Raw genomic sequence first — 27,983 nt, forward strand, 5'->3', positions numbered from 1 at the left:
ACAGATTTTAAATTTATTTTCAAATTTTTCTTCAATTTTTCTTTTTTCACATAAACTATTCAAAAATATTAATAACATCTAAATATACTTTCCATTTTCATTATTGTTTGTTTTTTTTTTATTTTTTTTATTTTTTTTTTTTTTACTTTTACATTTTTCATACTTAATTAAATTACAAGTAAATCTTTGCATTGTCGTGTGTTAAGGGTTCATTCAGTAAGTGTTACACATGAAAAATATTTTCCTATATACTAAAAACTCTTGGATTTCTTTTTTAGCTAATAAATAACTAGTAGAAAAAAGATTTTACTAAGTGTATTTGTTTTAATTTCTTTTTTATTTATTTATTTATTTTTATTATTTTAATTTCTTTTTCTAATTACATGTATACTTAAAGTGTTAGAGAATGTTTCCTTCTTTCTTTCCTTTTTTTTTTTTTCTTATTTGAGAGTTACGGTTATAAAAATTATATATAGAATTTTTTTAATTTTTTTTTTTTTTTCAATTTCACTTAAAATTAATAATAGCTCATGGTTTGTAGTATTTTTACAGAAAAAATGGAAAAATTGAAGATAATATCAAGTAAATTAATGACGTTACACATACACATTTAAAAACAACATAAAACTTTTATATTTAATTATTCACCATTAAACCGAACCTTACGCATTACTCTATAAAACAAATTAACATTTAAACGAGAACGAGACCGACAGAGAGAGGGAGAACGTGAACTTTGGATATTGAAAATTACAAAAAGAAAAAAAAAAAAAAGGAAAAAGCAATTATTTCTGACACTTTTTCTTATTTATTTTCTAATCTATTTAAAGTCTGTGGTCTGTTTCAGTTTCGCTTTAATGTTCAAATATTCAGGATTTACGTATTGTTTGTCTTCATCGTTTTCTGTTTCCTGTTGGCGGGCTTGTTCATGTTTTTGCGCTCGTTCCATTATCACACGACTCAATTCACCTTTAAGGCCTATAGTGGGTGAATGCTGGTCATGCTGTTGCTGTTGCAGTTGTTTTTCTCTTTGTTTCTCATAAGCTCTTTGCAGTTCAGATTTCTGATTTAAAACATTTATACCCCTGTATAATGTGTAATAAGAATAGAAAAATCAAAAAAAAAAAACATTTCTATTTCATAATTCTATATATATGAAATTTTATTACATTTTTGTGGTGAATTTCAATTCGCGATGCAATTGTTTGCGATCCGTTGATTCGAGACAGGGATTGATCAATTTCTTTGGCAATATCAGACCTTCGGCATCTGTTTGTACACCTGACGGTGGCGACGACATCATTATTCCTGTTGGCGGTCCTATGGTGGCTGTTTTCTCTTGTTCGTTCTCTAAAGAGAGCGGGACTATCGGTAGTCTATTCAAGGCTTCAGAGTCGGTACCTGAAAACAGAAGAAAAAAAAAAATAGACTTTATATTATGCTAATCTCAAGGAGACCTTTAAAGCAACGAAGACATTTTTATACATTAGTTCTGTACGACATAAAGTTTAGTGTGATATTTGGAGAGTCCTATCATACTCGGAGCCTGCACTTAAGAATTTCTTCTTATATCCTCAAAACATTGCTTCTGAACGCTTTTAGATATCAATGACTATCGTACAAGCAACTTTTCATTACACTCACTCAAACAATTGGGAAATGATACAGTGTTTCATTTTCGTAAACTTTACTGACTGTTATCGGGCTGGAAAATGATTCAAGCCAACGCTAATGCGAAGTCAAAGCGAGAGCATACAATATATGCGAAGCTTCAGTCTGCCATCTTCTTCTTGAATTCTTCATTAGATAATTAGATGACTGAAAGCAAATGTTGCTCCATAACATCATTTTACACTAAATGCTGTTATGGAAGAATTAACTAAATAATTGTTTTGTTATACTAAAATTATTCACTAATTTGTTTTAATTTCTTAAATACCAGCAATTAGATAATGACGAAAAATACTTATTGCATTTTCAATTGAATTTTATTACCTGTAATATTATAAAATTATTAGTCTTTAGACTTTACAATACCTACAAATCAAGGCATACTTTTCATCAACGTCCTGATCTTGGAGCTTCCCCGAAACGTCAACTGACATAATATGTGTACATGACATATGTTCTCATCATTGTAATAAAGCAATTTTCATCATGAAATATTTTTCCACATAAAAAGTTAGCTTTCATAGGAATGCAAAGATAGCATGATAGGCAGTTCAAAAAATTGCTCCATCGGATCAAAATTTTTCACATGAATTTGTTATGCCGAAATACTGCTACTTAGCATTTTTTTTTTCGCGAATTCCTGAAGATTGTAATATTTTATACTAAGGCTTTGTTAAGTGTTAGTACGTATGTACGTAACACCTAGAAGGACTTAGGATAGGTCTATTTGTTATTCTACCGATTGATTCGGAAGCACTTTCTGAATCGATCTAAGCTTGTCTGTCCGTCTATACTTCTTGTGTTCAACCTAAATGTCACAGTTTGAAGAAATTTGATACACCGACATGTCATGGTCCAAGGACGGAGTTTCTTGAAAATATATAGGTATAGTGTTTTCACCTATTGCCAGACATTGAACGAACAGACAACCGGCATAATAAAAGGCTAATCTATCTTAAGTCCCTTTTGGTGTTGCGTATAGCTGCACAAACATAATATATATGTGTACTCGATACCACAAGTGCTGTCGAGCGTGATCACAATTAAATTATTTTCTGTTTCTAACCTATTTTCAAGAATTTTTTTCATTACTTGAAGACGTTAAAGCATTATTGGTGCCAATAGGTCCCGACAGTTCAACATTTATTTGCATCTCATTATTTTTCAATAATTTTATTTATTAATTTTATAGATTTATTTCAATATATAATTTTACAAAAACTAGTCACACTTAACATTAGCTCATGAACGTCATGTTTATCGATAATAAACACATTTTATGAAGCATTTAAATAGCATTTTTATTTCTCACGAATACAATGTGATTAGCCGATCATGGATATAGAATTTGATATAAACAATTTCTCTTTCGAATTTAATTCATTGACTGCAAATCTTCTCTTAAACCACATTTTTATCTTTACCGCTTAGCATATGTTTGCAAATACATGTAAAAAATGTTGACATGAAGTACTTTAATAGCAATTAACATACATGTGCCTCTGCACATTGTATTGTATAAAAATCTTTATATTATTTACAATTTTTTCACAAGCATTCATACCCGAAGACAAAGGCAAATACTTGCAAAAGCATATTTTGAAAGCATTGCAAGAAAAAATTTGGGTTAATATGACAATTTGCCAAATGTTTAAAGAGCTCTTGATTTTTTTTTTTTTTTTTTTTTTTTGTACCTTTCCCCAGTGAATAAGCCGGCTTTGTAGCGTTATAGTATATGTGCATGTGTTAGGGAACGTTTTGATATCTACGTGAGATTCGAAAAAGTGGAGGAAATTTCAGTTAACCGCTTAACTACATAATATATTCGTAGTTCATCAAACCTAAGTTTAGGGAAAACTTGTAGTGCGTCTACTTGTCATTGAAAAGAAATTTTGATATGAACGATAATTGTTAATAAAGTGTTACAGGAGAGATATATGTGTTTTCGCGATTCGTTAGCAACCACGTCCGCGTCTACAACTCTCACTTATTAAAACATTGTTTCGCTTTTCAAACTAGACATGAAATTCTGTTTTTATAACCTAACAATTATTGCTGGTAAGAAGAAAAAAACAAGTAAGTGAGCTATATGCGCCTTACAGTGAAAACGGCATACCAGCCAAACTAAAGCAATTTTTTCAAAAATAAATCAATATTCTCTTTGTTGCCCCTTTGACAACGAGCCAACTACTACACCCATACTATTCATATGGCACTTGTACATTTTCGCATCAAGTTCAAGGTTAGCAGTTATGAATTTCATTTTTGTCAAACTGTCAGAATTTGAACTAAAATTAAATATAAATTTCTAAGGAAAGTTCTCCCTTGCCAACCCGATAGTATTATTATTCGTATACCCAAAATTTCTTTTTGCCGAGTAGGCAAACAACTCAATGATCACGGATTCAAATCCCAAGTGCGGTAAAGTTTTCAATACAGGCGAGCATATCACCTAAGTTATTCGGGAGGCCTTTAAATGCATACTCTGCAAATTTACTTATAGAGATAATAAGTAAGAGATAATAAATAAATAAATATTTGTAGTATTCTTTGCGTTCAATCGTGTGTTAGTTGCGCGTGCGTGAACGTTTCTCGGATCGTTGAAAAACGCCCAACAATGCGTGCACAGAATTTCAAATATCAGTTTTGGTACGACAAACATAACGATAATATGAGCATACCGTTATCCTCTGGTAGCGGATAGAAAAGATCGTAGAAAGTAGTTTTTTTTTTTTTTTTTTCTTGAAAAGGAAAAGAAAAACTCGTATGTTTTAGCACGTTAGACATATGCACGGACAGCTTACACAGTAGATGGCATATATATGGATTCACAACCATTCATCCATACATAGAAAAATCAAGAGCCCAAGTCATTAAATTCATTTACAACATTCCCGTGATTATCCAATGCTTGTTGGATTTTTAGCGCAATTTCGAGGCACATCTACATTCATAGTTGTCTTTATAATGAAATGTTGTCTGGCAAGTTTTGGTTGCGTTCTTGTTGCCTACCGCTCTTTGTACTTTTTTCATTCTAATTTAGTGTAGCGATAGTTAACCTTAATTTCTTTTAAAAGAACAAAGAATAAAAAAAAAGTGTTTTTATTGAAAAATGTTAAAAATATTGAAATTTGTTGTTGTTTCAACTAAAAGTCAATTAAAAGTTACATAAAAAATATTTTAATTGCTTCTGATGCGGGTAATGGCTGCAATAATTTATTTATGATGAATTTCGTCTCAATTTGTATCACATGAGAAAGCGAATCGAACGCAATGCATTATAATAAATTTATTCATACATGCGGCAAACATTTTAGATTTTTATTTCAGCACAAGATCGTACCGTCCTACGTTACTCAGTCCCAGTCAGTTCTAATTACTCAGACATGCGACATGAGGAATAATTAAGTCCGTCCGTCGTCATTTTTTTTTTCTATTAAAAAAACTCTTAAGAGAATTAAATTTCTGAAATAAGTAAGTGCATGCTCGTCATAAATTGGAAAAGTCATCAACTTTTAAAGGAATACGAACAATATCTAATTTGTGTTATAACAGATCTCAATCTTTAGTTTGCGAGAGGTATTTACATCACATTTCATGGTTTGATACAAGAATGACTTACCTCGGTTTACTATTTACAAATGTCATTTTTATATCCTATACCACGCGTGGTGCAGGGTTCATTAATTTAGTGGCTTGGTTAGCAGTTGTCGTTGGACCCAGAAGGACTAAAAATGGAACCTGTTTTAATTTTTGATTAGATTTAAGCTTGTCTGTCCGTCTTAGATCTGCTCATTTATTTTCGTGTTCGAACAGGAATTTTTTAGTTACTTTGACATTGAACACTGATGAGTTTTGGCCCAGGGATGAGCCCTATTGAAAAGGCGTTGGATAGGATCATTTTTAGAACCTTTTTTTTAAAAGTCTTTTTTTTTAAAGTCGTTAGATGAAAAAAGCTTACAATTTCAAAAATTTCTCCACAAAATTCGCAGAACTCTCTCGTATATGATCGTTCTCACGCAAGATAAACCTCCATATGGGAAGAAAGCCTAATTATCTTAGAGTAGAAATTGATAGGTAAAGAGAATTTAATATTTAACCTAACCTTGCCAAATTTGGGCAACATAAGGCTGTACGTGAAATAAACCTTTAGGTGATAACGAAACCTACTTTAAAGTACCTTTTAACGAAAATGTATGGAAAATAATAATATTTTTAAAAAGAAAATTAATTATATCATATTTAGATTAGGACAGTTCTTATGAATAGGATGCCTTTACATGAAAACGAAGTATAATCTTTTGAATATCATCACGAAAGGAAATAAAGAACGATATTAAGTGAAGTAGTGCAAGGTATTTAATGGTCGACCTTACGCAACCCTTCTTCAACGTTATTTGTTGGCGACGAGTATCGAATTTTTCTAAGTTTACCGCACCGAGCAGCCGCGCACATAAGAGTCGCGAGTCCTAAGTCAATATTTTCACGCAGTGCCTTAGAGTACACCTGATGCTGGCTGTAGTGCGGTCACTCCCTCACATACTCCTTCTCCTTCTCCACTTCTTTCTTATCCTCAACGTGATACATGGAGAGGTAACGTCCCTGATTGAAAATGAAATTTCTGAAAATGTTCGAAGAGCAATAAAAATAAATCATGGTTGCCGATGCCTTTCCAGTCGTATTGAACTCAGGACGATTAACAAATTTTTTTATGACAAGTTAAATTAACGAAAACGTCGGAAGAATATGTGGTAATTGCCATCTGTTTTGTAGATGTTATAAGCAGAGGATTCGCTTGTGAACGAGAAGAGTCTAATCGTGAGCTTCGAAGAAGAAATTGATCAAGGACATTGTTGTGGTCAGTCAAATGGAATGTTGTGCAATGTGCATTAATTGTTAATGCTTCAGCTGGTTCTTAAAATAAATTCCTTTTCAATTGCTCCTTTATTGTTAAAAATAAGTTCCCTTGATTTTTGAAACAATTTGCTATAAATAATTTTTCTATTATTGTAAAAAAAAATCCTGTGCTACTCGCAATCCAATGGTGTACAAACTTGATTTATGAGATATTAACGATAACAAGTAACACGAAGAAGAATTTTACCTCCTACCTAAGTACGAAAACCGTAGGTATATTAATTAATGTTGCAATACATAGAAATACATATGTATGAGTATTGTTACCAGTATAAGATTTCAAACAAAAATATTTGTTCTGGTTCGAGATTAAACATATCTTTTAATAAAATGAAATATAATTTTAATGAAATAAACCCACTACAGAGATAATGTTGATTAATACAAGCAAATCATTGATTGAATAGTGTGACGAAAGTGTATATAAACAATTTCCCGATTACAAAGAGGTTAAACAATCCCGATTACAAATCAAGAATAATAAACAATAATTTCTAAACATTATGCAACAGAGTTTTCAAAGTTTCTGCTATGCCCAAATGATTTTTATATCAATTTCATATGTTCTTGATGATCAACTTTAACTCTAGAATTATCCAAAAAAGAACAAGAGAAACACTATAGGAGAAGTGATCGAAAACGTTGTCCGATCCGAATCATTTTCAATAGCATTCGTCCTGGGCCAAAAGCAAGTCGGTGTATCAAATCTCACCAAAAACCGATCTGCGAGTTAAACATCACAAAGCAAAACGGACGGATGGACATGCGTAAAGGGCAAGACGGTCCAATAAAAGTCCATCTCAAACCCTTCTGAGTATTGCATACATCCTCACTCACTCACTTATAATAACATGCTTTTGTAGCAAAATTTATGTGGAGTGAGTATAAGAGCAAGTGTGATCTGGAATTTACTGGAATTCTTTTTTGCGTTTCCTGCTACCTAAACGTTTGTTTTGTGGGTTGGTATAGGGTTTTTTAGGCTTGTCTTGGCATACAAACAGATCACATCAATTGTTTTCACTTTGGACCTTTAGTTGATCAACAAGTATTTCTAGAAAATTTCATTCTCCCATTTTCATTTTTATGAGAGCAGCAATTGCGCATAGATTATGGATCAAATGGACCCATTTTCGTAGGAAAAAGTGTAAGTACGACTACGGTAGGTCTAGTCTTGAAAGGAAAATGCTAGTCATGCGGATGATGATTGCAAATTGATCAGGAAATGAGAAATGCCTTACGAAACGATTTAATTTGTAGCATATTTCGCAAAGAAGACATCGCTGCAGATAGCCTTTGCTCAAAAAATATGTGATGGATGAATAGCCGCGAAATAGCTTCCTTACTTGGGTAATAATTCATGGTCGTGCTTTCAACTATTCTGAGAGCGGAAGTGAGATCGTCAAGTTATATTGGAAATGTAATTAATATTAAGATTATACCTTATATTCCAAAGTCTACTTTTAGAGAAACAAGTACATTTGGTGCTCAAGGTCCCATCAGCACTTAAAGTTTTCGCTAGGAGAAGCTTAGCTTTTTTAAGAATTTTTAACTAAACGTTAATGGCGACTTTCTACAAACCCCATCTTCATTTCTGGTATAAGTCTTGGGATGTTGATAAGGTTTTCTTTTCAATTTTTCACTTTATCCGTAAATACTGTAGATGCGTTTGCAGGAAATTACTCCTCTTTCTTGACTTGAACTAGTAACACTAGCACTACTAATACTATTTCCGGAACGTTTCAAGTCTCGATATTTTATGACATTATTGATGGTTGTTGGAGATCTGTCCATGTGCATGTAGCTGATAAGCTCAGGCCATTCAGATGAAGAATATCTATGCACTAGATATATGTAAATATATGTGCCTTCAAAGTTTCAAGGCATATTTCTGATTGTCGCGGAGGACAACTGACAAAATTAATCTAGTTTTCACTTTTTTTTTTGTCTGCAAAAACTTTAAATATCGAATGCGGTTTTGTTGTTGTGTGATGCAAATTTTGTCCACAATAATACTTATCGTCGTTTATAATGACCCTGTTTGGTCGAACGTGCATACAATCTAACTGTTGCTACAAGACAATATGGGTTTTTAGTCAATCGTTCGACAATTGGTGCTTAAATCCAAAACCAGTTCCGTTAAAGGCAATTAAAATTTTTGTTACTTGGATCGCTTCTAAAGCAAGCACATATATCTACATACAAATATATACTTATAGCGCAACGCAAGATCAATAATTTCTTGTTATTTTTCTTGTTTTTTTTTTCTTGTTTTTGTTTTTATATTTTTCTTATTTTTTCGCACACATTTAAAAAACTTACTTTCAAAGGCCTTCATGCGATTTAATATATCTGTAGATATATGCGATTTATTCATAATGGAACTGCAAATATGTCTGCATAAATAATGTGTGTGTGTGTGTGTGTGTGTGTAATTTTCTTTTTGAATTTAAATTATTTGATGTCGTATGTAACCGAATTCATAAAACACTGAATTCAACCAAATCAACGAGCGAATCTAATTGAATTTAGCAAACAAATTGTAATAAAACCAAATAGAGAAAATAACACAAAGCACGAATACAGCGCACAACAAACAACTATTTTTGTCCCAGGCTTTCAAGTACAAATTTGGATTTGAATTTCGTTTCACATTTTTCACAAAATTTTTATTTTATTTTTATTTATTTTTTCTTGTTTCCTTTTAAGGTAATGAATGCTTTTCTATTGTCGCCCGTTTCGTTCAGCCTGGCTTGCAAAGGTGCCAAGAACGTTTGTCTGACGTTCTAGACACATATGTTGGCCAGTAGTCACTGTTGCAACAGCTATCAACTTTAACAGTAGCAGTAGCACAACCGAAAACACGAAAATATGAAAAACGAAAGTGTTTAAAAAAGAGGAGACACACATTTCCAAATGCATGCAGGCAGCATGCGCCACTACTCTCGTGCTATATATTACCGAATATAGTATAGAATGTAGCAATACATAGCAATAAAATGCAATACATGCACGAACATGCCTATAAACATATATATATACACGTCATGATAATACCAAAGGTAGAAGAACAAAAAAGCAGTAACAACTACATTAATAGCATAATCGACGCTATACACTTACACATTCATATTTAACAGCTTCCTAATAGTTTCATGAGCACAAACGTATATAATAGAGAAATCGATAAACTTTGTTAAATATAGTGAAAATTATTTACATGCATGCACACGACTAAAACGACCAGAGTGGGTGGCATTATGCACATAGCCGGTCTATAACATAACAAAAAAAAAAAAAACAAAAATCCAATAATCATTGGCGATGGCCTACATTTTTGTTTTGTTTTGTGTTGCTTTGCATTTTCTCTCTTTCGCTCTCTCTCTCTCTCTCTCTCTCTCTCTCTCTCTCTCTCTCTGTCTCTCTCTCTGTCTCTCTTTTGTTTGTTTTTCTTTTTTGCTTCCCTATATACACGAAAAAGAAAACCCATATAAAATGTTAGTTAACAACCTGGCTTTCTTGTTTTTATTATATATTATATATATTTATATATATATATACATATATACATGTATTCCGCTTGTCTATGAATGAGTTGCATTTCACTTTCGTTATCAAGCAGCGAAAAACAACCTTTCCACCTTACGCCCATATATGGAGAAATTTGATATTCATAAATGCCTTTCATCTACACTAAAATATATACATCCTTGATTCATCAGGACAAATATATATGCTTTATCAACTCAAACATATAGCCGTATGTATAACATGGTTATGGCCTAACAAGGATTACATGAAAAAGGACCATTTGGCTTAAATTTGAAAAGAATTGATTTAAAACTTCACTGATGGACTATAAATAATATGACGACAGAGGTTTTAATTTTGTGTGTGTGTGTGTGTGTGTGTGTACAGGGCAACAGCCATCTCTCTCAAATCTAAAACGCCCATAGGAAAACACTCAAAATAATTACCTTTCACATAGCGGATGAAGGCGGTGTGAAAAACCATTGGCTTAATAATTATTTCCACCTATGAAGTGTAACAAAATTTCCGTCACATCGAGTGTACGCACAAAAATTTTTCAACCAAAAATAATAAGTCAACAATTATCTCTCTTAAATGTACCTTGATCCAGTTTAGCGTGTCTCTTAACACAAACAATGAATAAAATGCGCCTAAAACGACACCATACAAAATTCACATTATCTTTCATCAAGAAGTAGACAACGAAATATATTTATATGCAGAGCCCAAATCAATGAAAAATAGACTGAAATTTACTGCTTTCGGTTTGCAAAGAAATTTACTGATTCCCTTAGTAGGTGACAACAATCTGAAAAATTTTTGAACCAAGTTGTACACTGTAAGAAACAGACTTTACTTGAAAGTAATCTCTGCTTTGCATATGACTGCAAAATAAGATCAGGAAATCTTCACAGGATTCACATCAATGTTGCATTTTAAGCTTATAAAGGGTTAAGCACAATAAGTGCGTAGGCATTTTGCATTGTTGTCGTGAAGAAATTAACTCTTAAATAACTAGAACGTGTAGCCTACATTGCTTTACTGCGGGAAGAGCATACAAAATGCACAAAGTCGATTCGAAACGCTACAGGAACTACCTCTCGCAAAATGCCTACAAAGAGTTCAGATACCAATGCGAACGCTGCAGCCATTTAATTGCTATAACTTGGCAAAATCATCATTGGCAACAATGTGACGTATTCTCTCGGATAAGCCCAGGCCGCTAACAAAGTATTACTAAGTGACTCCTTTGAGTTCATATAATATTTTCCTTTTCCGTTAAGATCGCACCGGTCGATTAAAAGCGAATTAAAAGAAGATAAAACTGAAAAAGAGTGCGAAAAAATGCCAACAAAATTATTGTTCGAATAGAAAATACTTTGAAAAAGATGAGGAAAGACTTCATTTTACAAAATTCGTCCGTATTTCCTCAACGTGTCGCTTATTTAAATAACGCCCAATAAAAAATTTTTTTGCTTATTTCAAATGTAATAACATAGATAACGAACAGCGATAGTAATTGACTTGAGCCAAATAAAATTTGTTCCTTATTTGTTTTATTATTTTTTTTTTTTAAGTAGGCATGCGACTGTGTTACGTTATTTGTTAAAAAAATCTTACTAAATGCAAATATATGCATAACAAGACAATTGTGGCCATATATGTGGCGTGAAATTTATTTCTTCCTACACGTGCAGGTGTCTTCCTATATAATGTAAACAAAAAATAGAAAAAAAAAGAAGAAAAATCTCTCGTCATTGTGTACAATATTTATTTATTTATTATTTTTTTTTTTTTTCTTATTACTTTACACACACCAATGGCAAATATATAATTATGCCTCTATATGTACGTATTTACAATCAACCGGTACGACCACATACCGGTCTTGTGTGGCATGTCATCACTTTATTTCACTTAAAGAAATTGCACAAAAATTAATAGGCTTGGTTGACAATAAAAAATAAATAATAAAAAAAAAATTTAAAAAAAAAAACTTCTAAACACGGAATTGCGTACAAATCAAGTCCAGCAGCAACCCAGCTAACTAACTAACATATGTTCACAGTTGGCTAATCTTTTAATACGCAAAAATCATGCAGAGTGTTGGACTGTTTGTCGAACTACGTAACCATCTTAATGCAGTCTATGATAATGTCAACATTTAAGCAACTGTTTTTATTTAATATGTTAGTTAAATAAACCGCAGTAATAAAGAAAAGTCAATATTAATATTTCCAACTGGCTGACGGCATAAGTATGTGTGTGAATGCACTTAAACACAATATGTTGTCTTAAACGTTTAGATAGATGTAATAGCTTTGCTTAAATATATGGGCAGATATTCTTTGAATATGGCACAAGGAGATAATGTTAAGTCTTTCTTTCTTTCTTCCTTCCTTTCAATCTAATTAAAAGAAAACATTTTAAGGATATTCTCTATTACCTACTCACAATGTGTAACGGAGCATAACGTCTTCCTTTTTTTTTTTTTTATTTTGTTTTGTTTTTAATTCAATGTAATACAAGAGTTTGTCAGGAAAATCTGTTATGAAATATATATATATATATAAATATATATATAAAGAAAACGTACTTTCTTTTGTGCTTTCCTGTTATTTTCACAGAGAGCATAACGAAAAATTTTAGTTAAAGTTTCCAACGTTATTATTATCTAAGAGCATGGAATTTTTATGTTGAGAGTGCACTCGGGCTGCTTCAAGTATTTAATAACAATTATTGTTACATATGTAAGTAAGTATTTTATATTAAGTGTAATAATAGGATGGGAAACTAAAAAGCTACTCTTACACAATGACCGAACGTTTCATGCGTACATTTTTGTTATTGTTATCCTATTTCTTATATAGTGTTCCAGATTGACAAGTGCATGAATGAGTACGTAGCAGTGACTCTCAAGTAACATTTTGGCAGCCATTTTGCTCCATGAAGCCAACTACAACTAGGATATCAGAATTATTTCACACGAGTTTATTGTTTTTAACAAACGATTACTTACTTACTTACTTACTTACTCACTCTCTCTATTTGCGTATATGAGTCATGCATTTTCCTTCTTTTTTTTTTTTTTTTTGTTATATGCATAGTTTGTCAGGACCTAATTTATCGGTTGCTATGATAGCACATATATGTATGTATATATATATATATATATGAGTGTAGAGAGAAAGGGAGAGAGAGAGAGAGAGAGAGAGAGAGATGGAGAATAAAATACGTTATTCGCATCGCAGATGCTTAAAATTAGGTCAAGGTTTTATGGGTCTCTTTCTTTCTCTATGTCTTTCTCCATCTTTGCACTCGAATATCATTTTCTAGGTCATTGTTGCAGCTCAATAACAAAGCAATGCCGCGCTCACTCGATAGCAGGCCATTGCAATGAGGTTAAAGTTTGTAACATATTGAGAGTTTCGGATATTAAAGAGAAAATAGGCTGAAGGCTTATTAAAATCTCAGTGAATTTTTTAAAATAATATTTTCATTGCAAATATTATTACGTAAGTTTTATGAAAACATCATCATTATTTAATAAATTAAAATTTTGTTACTTAAGTGCTTGTTATTGCGTGCGCGTTGTTTGTTGTTTGCAACTGAATTTTTGATATGAGGAAATTATTGCGAGATATCGCTTCAATCTGAAAAAATCGCTGTTTTAGAAAAGTAAGTAGGAAAATAAGCTTAAGGAATCCAATGGCTGCCCTTGTTACGTTACGTTAAGCGTAAGAATAAATTTGTGCTGATAAAAAGTTTCAATCAGTTTTATTTGAAAGGAGTCACAATTTTTTATTTTTTCACTATGACCAATCGCTTAGGGGATGGAAAAGAAACGAAAAAGGGATGGCCGTAGATAAGCTGTTGTTTGTCAGTTTTATTTAGAAGGAGTAACAATTTTTTTTATTTTTTGACTATGACTTTTACTTAGGGGATGGGAGAGGGAACGAAATAGGGAAATGATGGCCGCAGATCAGCGGTTGTATGCTCAATCGATAAGTGTTATGCCTTTACTGACTGAGAAAGAAAGAAATATCTACTGCACTTAAGATTTGAACCTGCGGACACTGACTTGGTAGACGCGATTCTTACCCACTCAGCTACTCAAGCGGAGTAATTAGAGTAGCCATTTACTTTCAGCCTGCCTCGATGCAGAGTTTTGCTTTCCACTTGAAGATTGATTGGCCAATTACATACTTATTTATGTATATTAGGCTCCTAAAGACAATCATCATGGATATTTAAGACTTTCGCCCAGAAACAGGCAACAGTTTTTTATTTTAAAATATATGCCCTGAACTTTGTTTTTTATATGACCAGTCACTCAAACGTTATCGCCTATGCGTGTAATAAGATCAAGATACTCAGAAAGCGGAGGAAGATGCAGGCATGGTCACCAAGTGATAAATGTTGCGAGTCTACCGGCTAACCACACATTCTAGCACCCACTTGGCAGCCGCGCTTCTTTTCTACTCAGTTGCGCGGCAACCACCCATGGCGCGGAAACCCGCATTGTAGCCACAACGTGCACCCGTTTTGATGCTGCCTACATGTAAGCAAGTAAATTAAGCCGCACTAAGGAGTGACAAAAAAATTAAATAATAGCCTTCTTCTGTTAGGCGACAAAAAGTTCTGTCATTTTCGATTCTCTTTAAGCAAGTAAATGGAATTTGTTTTAAATTGTCCCGAAAGCAACTTTGATTCCAAGCAAATGACGTATCACTTTGTGATTATCGTCTAATTTTCTTTCATTTTATTTTTTACTATAAAATATTAACCTAAACAAATTATAGCCAACAGTCACGTTTAACATTTGACTGGGTAAACGACAGAAAGTAGAAAGTTTTTGTGCTTTCGGAACTTGTGAAAGACAATATCGTAGAGAAAATACAACATCAAATATGAAATTGTTTACAATGTTTACATTGTCGCGATGTGACTTCATACCTATCCTTTACAAAACTATTAACTTAAACTGTGGGAATTCAGCTTGTCAAACCCTATCTCGTACAGTTATCTATCCAAATACTTGACACGAGTTTTTATTATTGCCAAATATCTTGTCACTGCATACCGTATGCGCGCATACGTGTATTGTGTGAAAATGATATAAAATAGTTTTATGCGAGCTATTGCCTATCGTAGTTGTACCAATTGTCGGAGAATTTGTGCTCTTTTGAAACAAACCACTCGCCGAGTAAGTTTCGTACATTTTCGCAAGAAACGAGGTGCTGCTCGGCAAATTCATTTCTCATCGATGCAAGCAAGTGATAATCGAGTGTAGTGAATAGAAAAAACTCGAGTTTTTCAGTGTTATCTCTGCGTTGTGACATGCCCAGCTTAAAAAAAAAAAAAGCCGTAACTCCAGCTCTTTATGTACTGTACAACTGTCATTAGTGTCATCTGTGGGCAAATTCCGGTTTCATATTTACATACCTCTTACCTAATGTAGAAAGTACATTTTTTACTTCTTTTATGCCGGGGTAACTAAATAATGCATAAACTAATTGAATCTTTGCCTTAACTAGAAAGTAATCTTTAAGAAAATCAGGTTCTCTCTTAACCTACTTTGTAGCGGCGAAAGACAAAGCAGAAAAATAAAAATCTATGGCTTATTATTAGTTTCTTGTCCACTCAACATTAAGATTAGGGCCCATCAACATCTTCGAATGAAGCGAAACGTAATCTTTATTGACAATACACAATATGCAGGACGTTAACGTATACCTACAATGAACTCATAGTGAACTTTTGTTTATGTTTATCCTATTTGGCGGGCAAACGCTAAAGTCGTACCAAATTTTCCTGTTTATTTATATTAATATTATTATATCAATATTATGTGTTTTATGGTTCAGGAAATGCGTTCACAGTTGCTAGACCACGTTAACAGTCTCTCAAATGCATTAACTGAATATTAACCACTTAAATGCGAAACGCATAATGTATAAGAAATATTTATTTACACGGCATGTGGCGTATGGCTAAGTAAGTAAGTAAACGGGTGCAGCCAAGCAATTTTTTTTTCAAAAATTTCTTTTTGTTTTTGTTTTTTTCTTTTTTTGCTATAAATACGAAAAATACAAACCTACCTTGAATAACCTGATAAGACATTAGCATATACTTGGAGCACAACATGTGTGTGCAGCGCCTAATTCATAGGCGCAATCAATACTGTTACCCAACGCCATAGAAATGTGGCTTCAAAGAGCACCATGCCAGCTAAACGGCGTCTAAAGATATTTAGTTCAAGCTGAACATGCATATTTATATGTAATGGACAATTAATTAGAAAACAGGAATACGGTAAGAAAGAAAGAAAGAAAGAAAGAAAGAAGGAAGGAAGGAAAGAAAGGCAGCGAGCGCAATAGAGGATTTGACGCATACTTGCTACCATTTATTAAGATACACTTTATCGAATTAACAAATCAGCATAAAATTTTATGTAAATTGTTTACATTATCGTTTACCATTATAAATTAAAGCGGTAACAGATCAAATTTTAACAAGCAGAAACAATAAAGTAGATCACGGCTAACCATTAAACACCCTACACAACTCCGCTTGATATAGCGTTCGTCTTTGGATCACAACAAAACGGACAGACGGACAGACGGACAGACAAGCTTAGATTAGAGCAATAACTGACTCCGTATCGATCGCTATATGAAGAGATGGATCTATCTCAAGTCCTTTGGCGTGTTGCATACACGTTAACATATCCTGTTGCCACACGTGGTGCAGGGTACAAAAAATATATCTTATCGGGTAAAAACGCTTCAAAGTTTACTAAAATGATTTTTAATCAATTTTTTGTTTTTTTTTTTTTTTTAACTTTTAGTAACAAAGTCTAAATACGTTTTTTCATACTGTTATCTAAACTTGATTTTTAAATATTTATTTTTTTTGTTTCTAGAAAAGAGACGCGTTTCATAATCTAGCTCCACACTCAACAAAATACGATACAATAGCTCTTAAATAAACGTTTTTTAGTCTTCAATGTGTAGTTAAGCGCTATTGTTTATAGGAATGAATATACATATTTTAAGCGCGCGCACACGCACATACACACAAACACACACACACACACACGTACATCCTACAGCAAGCATGCACATGTGCAAATCCGTGTAGTTCTCGAAAACAATAAACATTTTCTCAATTGTTTACATTTCATAAATTTTTTGTTTTTGTTTTTTTTTTTTTTTTGTTTTTTTCATTTTTACCACCAATAAGCAATGCTTTGCGTTTATAGAATTCGAATAAAGTTGAAAACGAAAATTGCTGATGTAAAGCAAATTTTATTTATAATTTTAAGAGACTTCATAAGAATATCAATATCAAATGCGAGGCGTCAAGAAGATTGTGTGCATCGACATGTAAACAAATCCTAAAAGAGCCAACGTATACCGAGACTTTAAGGTTTTGCATCTGAGTATTTTCTTACAAACTCCCTCCTCGCGAGGGAGTCTCGAGTTTTACAATGAAAGCGAGAGTTTTTATATTTATGCATAATTCTTCTTTTATTGCTTTAGTTAACAGAAATCAGAATTAATTTCTATAGTACAGGAAACACTTACGATTAGAAATGGATCGTTATTTTCGAATTTATTCATTCATTTATTTATTTAAGCATTGTTACGGCTGAGGTTACGATGACAATTAACCAAGTTAATGGGGGAAAACTGCTTCATTATGAAAGGTTATGAATAAAAGTTATTAGGTTTTTCTTATAATTATTATAATTTTAGACTAATGAAATAAATTCTTAGACTAAAAAAAAAAAAAAAAGACATTGAGCACTAGCAACACAGGCTATCGGCTGTGATTTAAATAAATGTACATTAGATAATGAGCTTAGTAGTATTAATAAAGTAATATATAGAAATGATATTCCATTCTGAAGCTGATTTTAGAATGTCCAAAGGGTTAGTCGTTCCAAATGCAATACTTCTAGCCAAGGAAAAGTTAAGGCAGTCGTAGAGAATGTGCTTTATAGTGAAAATTTGTCCACAATTGCAGATTGGGGAGGAAGACTTCTTCAAGATCCATTGGTGAGTTGCAATTGTTTGACCAAGGCGAATTCTCGAAAATGTTTGGATCTTGGTTTTCTCAACATTTGTTGGATATAAAGGTGGAGTTAATTGAGGGTTAATGCAAGAGTAGTGTTGATGATGTTATCGTAAATTTCCTTCTGCAATTTACTCTTTATTAGGTTTTTAAAAACCAACTTTTCCATACCCTTTGGCATGAAAGGGATATTTGTTCCTTCGGTTTTTGTTGAGTTCGAACAGCAGCTTTCTTTGCAAGGCTACACTCAATCAATTTTTAATGCTTATACCCTGACTGCTCTACCCTGATTTCTGTGCTATAGTGACTTCTATTCTGCCCATGATTTCTATTCCCCGTACTCTACTGTGGCATCTATTCTACTTTGGCTTATATTCTCCTTTGGCTTTGTTGAAATTTTACAATGATAATTTCCAAGGCATTTCCAGTCTAGTAAAATATGAGGCAAATGTGAAATTAATTCAAATTTTGGATAGATTGGAAGATATTATATCTATATTTCGCATGTATTGATTTTGTTAGTATACCCGGCATTGTCACAAAATACAATTTTTTCTATTTCAACGATTTCGGATATTCACGATGAATTAATTCAGAAGAGCAGTTAACGGCTATTGCAACTATTACGTAATATAATGGCCATCAGACAGACAGGTGGGTACTAAATGCTTTCGCCGCCATCCACGGGGGATTCGATCAATTATACTAATAAACTGATACTGACGACTATAAAATTTTGTGTGTAAATCTATTAATTAACGGCCCGCTTGTTATCCGTAATCATTCAGTTGCTTAGTGTTTGGGCATACACCCACTTCATTGGCTGCGGCAATTTTCTGTCTCCTTCTCTGTTCTTATTGCTTTCTGAGCATAATCGTCCATACCTTTATTTATGTTTACTTAAAAACAAATATTATTATCAATGTACAACATTTTAAAGTTCGTTTAAAATCCAACACTTGGGTTTATCCCGTCCAAAAATCGTCCCGATCCAGCAAAACACTCGCTTACAATTCACAAAAACATTTGGAGAGTAATGGGTATCAAAGATTCCCAGACGCCAGGCCATATATATATACTTGTCAGCTTTTTTTTTTTCTTCACTTTCACTACACATCCCTAGCTTGTCTTGAATGCAGTTTTAATTAACTTAAGATAGTGACTGTTAACATTTCACATGAATTGATTTTATTTCTTTCACCTTTAAAAATTTTTATTGAATTTACTTTAAACTTAGGAATATTAGGTTAAAGAAAAATTTTAATGTTTTTTTTTTATTGTTTGTTTTTCTTAAGTCTTTCAAAAGCATTCGTTTATCCAGAAAGAGTAATCAACGATGCATTGCTTGCATTTAGCAGTAATCGTTTGACTTTTCATACTCCAAATGGTAAACTAAGTCTAATGACGCGGACTTAACCAAGCAAGACACATAAAGAATACTTTCCATCGTAGTTCCACCAAAACGCGTTGGTCTATTAGTAACGCAACCTAAGTCTTCTCAAAGGCTTTCTTGCTTATTTTTAATGTTCTTTTCCGTAATTTGTTGATTGTTGCTGACATTCAATTAATTGTCCGCATAATTCCAAATGTATGCGTTTTGTATGTCTTTAAACAGATTTTCATATTTCAAGTTTGCCTAAACGTAATAAACTCGCCTAAGAAGAATTACTTTCATCATCAGAGTTGAATGATGATAACGTTTGGTCCTAAAGTGAAATATTAGATAGAAGTAAACAAAACCACACACATTGCTAATTATAGTCTAAAGTAAGAAGAAGAAACGGAAGACAAAAGAAAAGAAAAGAAAATATAGGAAATGGTATCTAGAGGCAAATACTTTGTCTCAACATATAAATTATTTGATTACATATATATTAGTGTTAGGAAATAAAAATAAGATGCCTATCACGCATGATGTTACATTATTTTTAAGGCAATACATTGGAAGATTGGATAAGTCAGTAGTCATTACGCACTTGTATGACATTCTACAAACTTACTGAGTGACTTATGATAGATTATCAGCGGAAACTTTTAGTCGCGCACGAATCGCTAATTTGTTCAATCGAGATTCCAAGGGTTCCTAATGTGAATTTTACAGAGAAAAAGCCCTAAATCCAAAGCATTTAATGCACTCACTGCATCTAAGGCTAACGACTTTATTGAAATTTTGAAGCCACAACCGTCGATATCCCTTGCTTACTCGGCCGCTTAGAAGTATGTTAGAAAAAAATAAAAAAAAGAGCAATTGCAGCAACCACTGTGTAAAGGTAAGAGAAATGGTTTTGTCTTTCTCATGCGACATTAGCTGATTGATTACAATCATCATATGCGCAAATCTAAAGAAAGACATTATAAGAGAAGATGCAAAAAGAACAAGGTTAGCAAGTAAAATCTGTTCCTTTCAGAGAAGCGTTTATTTCAGTTGTTTGCGCTGGCGAACAGCCGCATATCTATACAGCCCGTCACGACTAGCAGGTCGGTGTGTTTGCGTTTACAAATTTCAGTGCGATTTTTTCGCTATTCTTGGGCATAGCTCTATTGAGTGCATATTCGGTCAGGGCATAACGCTTATTTTTTTGGGCACGCACTCACTAACTAACTGGCTGCAGTCGCTTCCTATCTCCAACTTTTTTTCATTCCAAATTATGAAGACAAAGAAGACAACATACAGAGCACCAGGACGGTCCAGATGATCTATCGATATCGAACGTACACATTCAACATATTTGATAGGCTATGATTTCTGCAACTGCCGCAATAAAGCGGTGCGGCTTCCCAATTTTCTCTCTCTTCTTTCTTTATCATAATTTATAAGCCTATATAACTATGGCCAAGTTTATGGTTATGCGGACAATTTTTGTTTGTTGTTTGTGAACTATGAATGAATGAATGGAATATATATAGATAGATACACACACACACACACACACACACACACACACATGAACACAAACACCAAAATCGAAATATTACTGTTATGAACGTTTTTTCACCATTTAGGTTGCATTCACTGCCGTCTATTATTATTATTATTACTATACAAGTTTGTCATATATGGCGATATAAACAAAACAAAGAAACAGTAGTAGTATTAGTAGTAGTAGTAGTAGTAGTAATTGCAACAACTCATCCATATTTATACAAAAACTACTTTATTACCTCGGATGTGTGTGCTACACATACAGCAATAAATAAACGCAAATAATCATTATGATGAGCTTGTGTGCACAATTGAATTGATTGCAAATCTAATGTTATACGTAATGAACGTAGCCATGTGCACACGGTTTTGTACTTGGTTTTGGTTGAAAAATAAATTAAATGCAGCACAGGTTTACTTACTATCTTAGAGTAAAAGAAAAAAAAAAAAAAAAAAAAAAAAAAAAAAAAACCTTAAACATTGTCGTCGAAAAACCGTTTCTGTTTGTAGTTATTTTCCTTTTAGTGATTATCTCTCTTCAAAAATATAAAATAAAAAAAGAAAATTGCAACGCATAGACGCGTGCGTTTGCATATAAATAACTTTGCAGTACTTTTTGTTGCTGTTGTTGTTATTGTTGTTGTTTTTGCGGATATTAACCCACTTATTTATCTTTGATATATATATATATATATATATATATATATATATACGTACGTATGTACATACATTCCACATAATATACCTATCTACCTTATTACCTTGTATTTTACAATATATCTACGTTGCTTGCATACTTCATATGAAGTTCGTCTTTATTGCATCTTAAGTGTGAACTTATTCCGTTGCCATCGCATAAACACATTCATGCAAGTAAAAAAAAAAAAAAAAAAAAAAAAATTGTTACTGTAGAGGTCTGTTTTACTTTACTTAAAGGTAAATACAAAAATTACTGCATTACAAACATGGATAATATTTTTATTTTTTATGATTTCCCTGTTGTGCAGTGTCATGGTATGCAAGTATGTAAGTGTATGCAATTCATGCATGTATGCATTTCAATATGTGAACATGTGCGAACTGTGTGGCAGTTTTATTTACTCGCCTGGAGTATTTTTGATCACCAGAGTTTATATGTGCATGCGTTTTTTCTTTCAGGCAAAAGTTAACCGTTACTAAGGTCTTTTAAAGGTTTTTTTTTTTTTTGTTTTCTTTCTTGTTTTTAACATTTATCCTCAGACGCACACAGTCAAGTATAATAAATTTAAAGCTAAGCAATCCTCACTTTTAAGCTAATGACATAGCCAACGTTTTTATTGCGGTATTTTAGTTGAATTCCATCTTAAGCTGCTATAGCAAAATATCTTCTTTGCAGCTGCTGCTACTATATATATTGTGGGTAAAGCAGATTTTCTTTTCTCTTCTTTTCTTTTCTTTTCTTTTTTCTTTGTTTGTTTTCTTTTATATAATACTGACACAATACCATCACTCTATGCGTACAAAGTGCATAAAATCAGATCTTTAATCTTTCGCTAAGTACTTTACTTAACAACTAAGTATTGCTTTCGCATATTTTCGAAATCAATTAATGTTTAATAAAAAATTTTCGAAAAATGACTTTCTTGACTTCTCCATTACTCCGCCTGTTAATCACATTTACTAAGAGTCCTTTTCACTAAGTTTTAAATTCAAGTGAAAGTTTACTTATAACTGACTTAACTGGAAATTACATTATTTGCTTTTCATCAATGCGCGATTTGATAATTGTTGTTAAGATTGTCGTGATTAAACTTTTAGTTATTCTGAACGATGCTCCAGTTAATTTTTTAACCCTATGATGGTTTTTATCTGATGTGCATTTGCAGTAAGTAGCTAACTGGAAGATATCTCAATATCTTATCCTGAAATAGTTTTGCTATTAACTGAAAGCTATATCTATATCTTCCTTTCTGAACAGAAGTAGTATACAAGAGTGAACTGTCGTAATGTAAAATTCGTGTGCGGTTAGCTTAAGAGAAGTTGTGAAAAAATATGAAAGCTAATAAAAATTCGCGACAACATGAACACGCAATTTCCGCAAAATTGTTTTTCGTTTAATTCGCACCCAGTGCACACGAAGGTTTGTATGCTTCTCTAGACATTCAGTTGTGTTGCGTGTTTCGTCTCGATTGTCGGCGCCTTTAATTGAAAGTTAAATTTACGTAATTCTTTGTTAATTTCTTATTGAAAACGGCCTTAAAACCTTAGGTGTTATCAAGAAGATATACAGCAACTGAACCGGTACGAACCGTTTAAATCAAATTGAATCCTTCGTGGACGCTTGGTTTGTAAAGATTTAAGGCAAATTTGTTATCACGATGCCTTACAACGTCGAAAAGTTTTGCTTGATCGACATCCGGCTTTTTGTAGGATCTTGTAAGTATTCTTGTCAGTCTCCGCTATAAGTGGAAGTCACCTCTAGCGGCATTGCATTACCTAAGATCTGTTTAAGTTTTCTTTCCCTTTTGCTAAGAACAAAATGATTAGTTGATCCCAGCTGTCAAGGGAGTGGCGAACAATTATCGTCTCCCTTAAATAATTACGTTCTGTGATAAGCCAAGGGGCGCTATGACGTATTAAAATTATCTAAATAGTCTTTTGTGCAGAAAATTCTAACCTGATTTTTTCAGAAATCGGGAAAAAATACTACCTTATTATGCGCACGGGAATCACTTACAAAATTATTAAAATAAAATTGGGGACAAATTTAAAAAAACACTTCGGGATATCCACTATTACGGTTTATTTGAAAAGTCTTTGCTATAAATTCTATAAATTAACTCACGTGAGCAATACATAAGAAAATTTTCTTAAATTTATCTACGACGAACCAATCAACGGATCTGATCAAATTTGAAATCTTTGCGATGGCGAACCGGTACCATACGATGTATACGTCGCATAGAGTTGTCGCGTATAGATGGTGTCAGCTACTTTGATGCCGCAAGTGACTGCCATATATAAACGAAACGAAAGGTTTAAAAATTAATTAAAAAGCAAAATTGCAACAAATTTACACAACTACAACAAATCTCGCGAAAAAATCTCATATTTTTAAAAGACTTTTTCGGTCAGACTGTTAACGCGCCTCGATTCTCTTCAAATTTTATATGTAGCTTCTTAATAACACGCTTCAGCAAAAGCAGGCTTTTTAAAGATAGTGTTAGAAAAAACAAGTCGACTCGAATCGAATTAAAGAAAAAATTGTTATTTAAATCCTACATGTTTCTCGAAAAGAACATAAATCCGCGAAAGGCCGGTTTACAGCGCCAGCGTTTTAAGTAGCTTACAATGTTGACCTCAGTGGAAAAAATTGAACTTTTGGGCCAGATAAGGTATATAAACCCCACAAAAGGGTTTGGCACTCACTCTTGAGTCTTTAAAGCATTGAACGAATTAAAAGTTTCAGTACACCTTCTGAGCAATCTGCGTCTGCAATATGAACAAACAACTTATTAGCTTAAGAACAATATAAAGATTTATTGACGTTGTTTGTATGTGTCGCATGTTTCCAAATTCGATGTTACAGGCTGCTCTCAATATAGTGACAAAAGTGAATTAACCGGATTATGCTTATAAGGATTTCAAATAGAAATGACACATCAGTTGAAATAGGTTGTCTATTATAAACCTAAATACAACGAAATGTGAAAACTATCAGATTAATTAATGGATATTTTATTGTTACATATATAAAAAAAAAGCAATTAAAAAGTTCGGCTCCTTGAAAACATTAAACGTCAAATTGTTTTGATCTTTTTAATGTGTTCCCCAAAATATAATTAAGCCAGATATTTATTGATGTTTTTGCATAAAAGAGTTCAGCTATAAATTGAAAATATCAGCTACTTTCAGATTCTCAAACGTAAAAGAGTAAAATTAGTAGAAGAAAAAAAATAATAATAAAAAACAGCCACACTATAGAGGGCTATGGCTACCATTAAATAGCTTATATCACCCTACGATTATACATACAATGACTTTTTAAAATTAAGCCTTATATGGGAAGTGTTCGAAAGATTGGTCTGATACGAACCAAAGCTATTGGAAGCTTGCGTTCTTAAGACGAAACATATCCGTCTATCATATTTCGGACAGACGGACGAACAACCTTAGATAAAGGTAGTATAATAAACGGTGGATCCATCTCAAGGCCTTCATAGTTTTGCGAAACTCCGCTCATATTTAACATACCCATGTGCCGCAAATAGTGTAGAGCATAATGAAAAAAATAGATGAGAAAGTTGGAAAGAATATACAAGATATACGATTTTAACCGATGCAAGTTGCCATCCAAATTTGACAAAGTTATGTACGTTAAAGCTGAGAACATACACCTAAATCGAGAGCTTTGCCCTCTGCTTAAGAAATCCAATAATAAAGTGTTGTTGTTATTAAAATTGCTATGTAAGGCCTGCACAGAATTCAATGATTTGTATTATTCCTACCATTAAGTAGCTCGAATGTTCTCATCTTTAGCTACTATTCGTCGCAAAAAAGGCTCGACCTCATATCAAAACAAAAGAACGCCGTCTTTGTCAGTTCATGAGGGACCTAAATTACTTTCCTGTACAATTTTCCTATGGGACAAACATAATCATGAACTGTAGACTACGGGTAGCCAATCTTCAGTGATGATTCCTCAATTCCATGTCATGATTTAACTTCCATTACTTCTCGGTCGCCCTAACGAAATAACTTGTCTTTGCCTCGTTAAGAAGGTTTCGGATGAAATATTGTCAACAGTAACCACTTTGTACTAAATTATGCTAAACATGCAGCGCAGCCTAAGCGCCGCTAATGTACGTCGCAGAGAAAATACTTTAAAGTAAAAATCTGCGAGAGCTTGAAGCGATTCAAAGGTTGTCCAAGGTTGTTGAGAATGATATCGGCTTACCACACAGTTTCATTGTCAGCGGTAGCGGCTTATGGCAGCAATGTTGCACACCAACGTACTACTGAACGAGGAATTATGTATCCATAGCGGCAAAAAGGAAAGAACAACCGGCGAAAGAAACTACAACAACATTGCCTGCAGACCTAAGACGTCAGTATGTTGAGAGAATGTCAGCAACGATGGGAAAACAACCCGAAAGGAAAGTAAACCAAAACGAAAGTGGAGGAAGTTAATCTTTTCATAATCCAATTTTTCATTGATCATAGAAATTTCTCTAGTTATCTGTGTCTGGGCATAAACTACGCAGCACTGCCTTCACCTGTCCGGCTTAGATATGTTTGAGAAACATGCTTGCCTGAAAATAGAAATTACGCCAGCTAGCTTGCTGGAGGTTACGTCAAGAGACACGGAAAGATTGGAAAATGTTTTTTGCAAGATATGCTTCAATATAACGCTACACGAAAGGCGATATCGGCACCCGAGATTGCTCACTCCCTAAAGACACGTACTCACTAGCTGTTCGCGAGACCAATCAAATTAAAAAAAAATATATATATAAAAATACATTTGTACTGAACTAAGATGATGGATTTCTTCTATTGTAACAAAATCGACAAAGGGAAATGGCAGAGAGATGTATAGACATAACTTACACTCGAAAATAACCTAAGCTAAACGCGTATGTCTTCATGCATAAATGCAACTGTTTTTGCCTCCACATACTGATAGCGGTTATAAGAATCATTTTTAATTTTTTAATCGCATCCTTGTTACCTTTCCCTATGCTTTTGTTTTTTTTTTTTGCCAACACTATGGAAAGCATTCAAAGCGCACACGTCACTAATATCATAAGGGACATTCCTGTACAGTGCCATGTGATGCTTTTAAGTAATGGGATACGAACCCTTTTTGTGACAATGAAAACAATAAAACCGAATAAAAGCTGATTATTTACCACAAAACATTTGTAGGTACAATTCTGTTACTGGAAGCCCTGTATTTTCTTAGTTGATGGGTATATAGGTATTTATGTGTATGTATGTATACGAATTTGAAATTGTTTGAATTTTTAATAAATATCAAAACACTGCTGAAATTCCTGGAAGCCGAGTAAAATAAATTTCAAATTTTGACAAACAAAATCACTGCAATTAATTTAAACAAAATTTTTCTCAATATGAATGAATGAAAAGAACTGAAAAAGAAGGAGAAAAAATAAGAGTAGAATATTACAACAAAGAAGAAGTGAAAAAAAAAGGAAAAAAAATTAAGAAAGCGTATCCTGAACCGAAGGATTATTAAAATATGTGCATATGTGTGCCACAAAACCAGTTTCGGAAAGGCACGCACAAACACAGATACACATAAGAAGCACGCATACACGAAAATGTTTAGATGTTTAGCTTTGTACAATTTGCAGATGTGTACGACGAATACGAAATATAAACACACAAGGTTTAAATGTTGTTCATATGTGTATGTGTGTGTATAGATTTAAGAAGACGCGGAAAACAAACAGGCTCCGTTAGATTCATTAAAAAAACAGCATTTTTTCAAACGTTTTCTCCTACTGTTTTTATTTCATACCCTATAGGGAGTTTATTGTTATTATTACTCTTCTTCTTCTTCTTCTTATTTCAAAGAGCAAACTGTCTAGACATTACATTTGATTTTGCCTTTCGCATATTTATTTATTTATTGTAAACACCACATAAATAAAAAACAAATTGATTTTCAACATTCACCGTAGGATACTTACTCGTCCACAATAAAGGAAGAAAAGGAATAACAATTTATAACGCATAAGAAGCAAATGTATGTGTATATATATATTTATATATATACATATATACATATACATATATATGTGTGTGTAATGGCGTCCAATTGCTTTTTTACAGTCTTTTCAAATTAATTTTTTCTTTCACT

General features: G+C 33.0%; 1 protein-coding gene across 4 annotated transcripts; it reads right to left on the reverse strand.

The window, feature by feature from the left end:
* Window positions 1-747: 747 nt before the first annotated feature.
* Window positions 748-27,983, reverse strand: LOC119635257 (protein FAM107B). Of its 4 annotated transcripts, XM_038029950.1 has the most exons (4): window positions 27,814-27,983; window positions 21,880-21,954; window positions 1,170-1,401; window positions 748-1,085 (listed from the first exon to the last, which is right to left on the reverse strand). In XM_038029950.1, the coding sequence occupies exons 3-4, from the start codon at window positions 1,301-1,303 to the stop codon at window positions 821-823; spliced, it is 399 nt and encodes a 132-aa protein (XP_037885878.1). In that variant the 5' UTR covers window positions 1,304-1,401; window positions 21,880-21,954; window positions 27,814-27,983; the 3' UTR covers window positions 748-820. The 4 variants fall into 4 exon arrangements, with proteins under 4 accessions (XP_037885878.1, XP_037885877.1, XP_037885875.1 ...); XM_038029949.1 differs by lacking the exon at window positions 21,880-21,954; XM_038029947.1 differs by lacking the exons at window positions 21,880-21,954; window positions 27,814-27,983 and adding an exon at window positions 8,908-9,844.

Source organism: Glossina fuscipes, unplaced genomic scaffold (assembly GCF_014805625.2).
Source record: "Glossina fuscipes isolate IAEA_lab_2018 unplaced genomic scaffold, Yale_Gfus_2 26, whole genome shotgun sequence".
Taxonomy (NCBI): Eukaryota; Metazoa; Arthropoda; class Insecta; order Diptera; family Glossinidae; genus Glossina; species Glossina fuscipes.

Bases quoted from the DNA above. Each gene is read 5' to 3' on its own strand.
- LOC119635257 (XM_038029947.1), bottom strand. From the start codon at position 8,962: ATGAATAAATCGCATATATCTACAGATATATTAAATCGCATGAAGGCC. The intron at 1,402-8,907 runs GTAAGTTTTTTA...TTCTGTTTTCAG, and splicing joins TCGCATGAAGGCCTTTGAAA to GTACCGACTCTGAAGCCTTG. The intron at 1,086-1,169 runs GTAATAAAATTT...CACATTATACAG, and splicing joins TTGAAATTCACCACAAAAAT to GGGTATAAATGTTTTAAATC.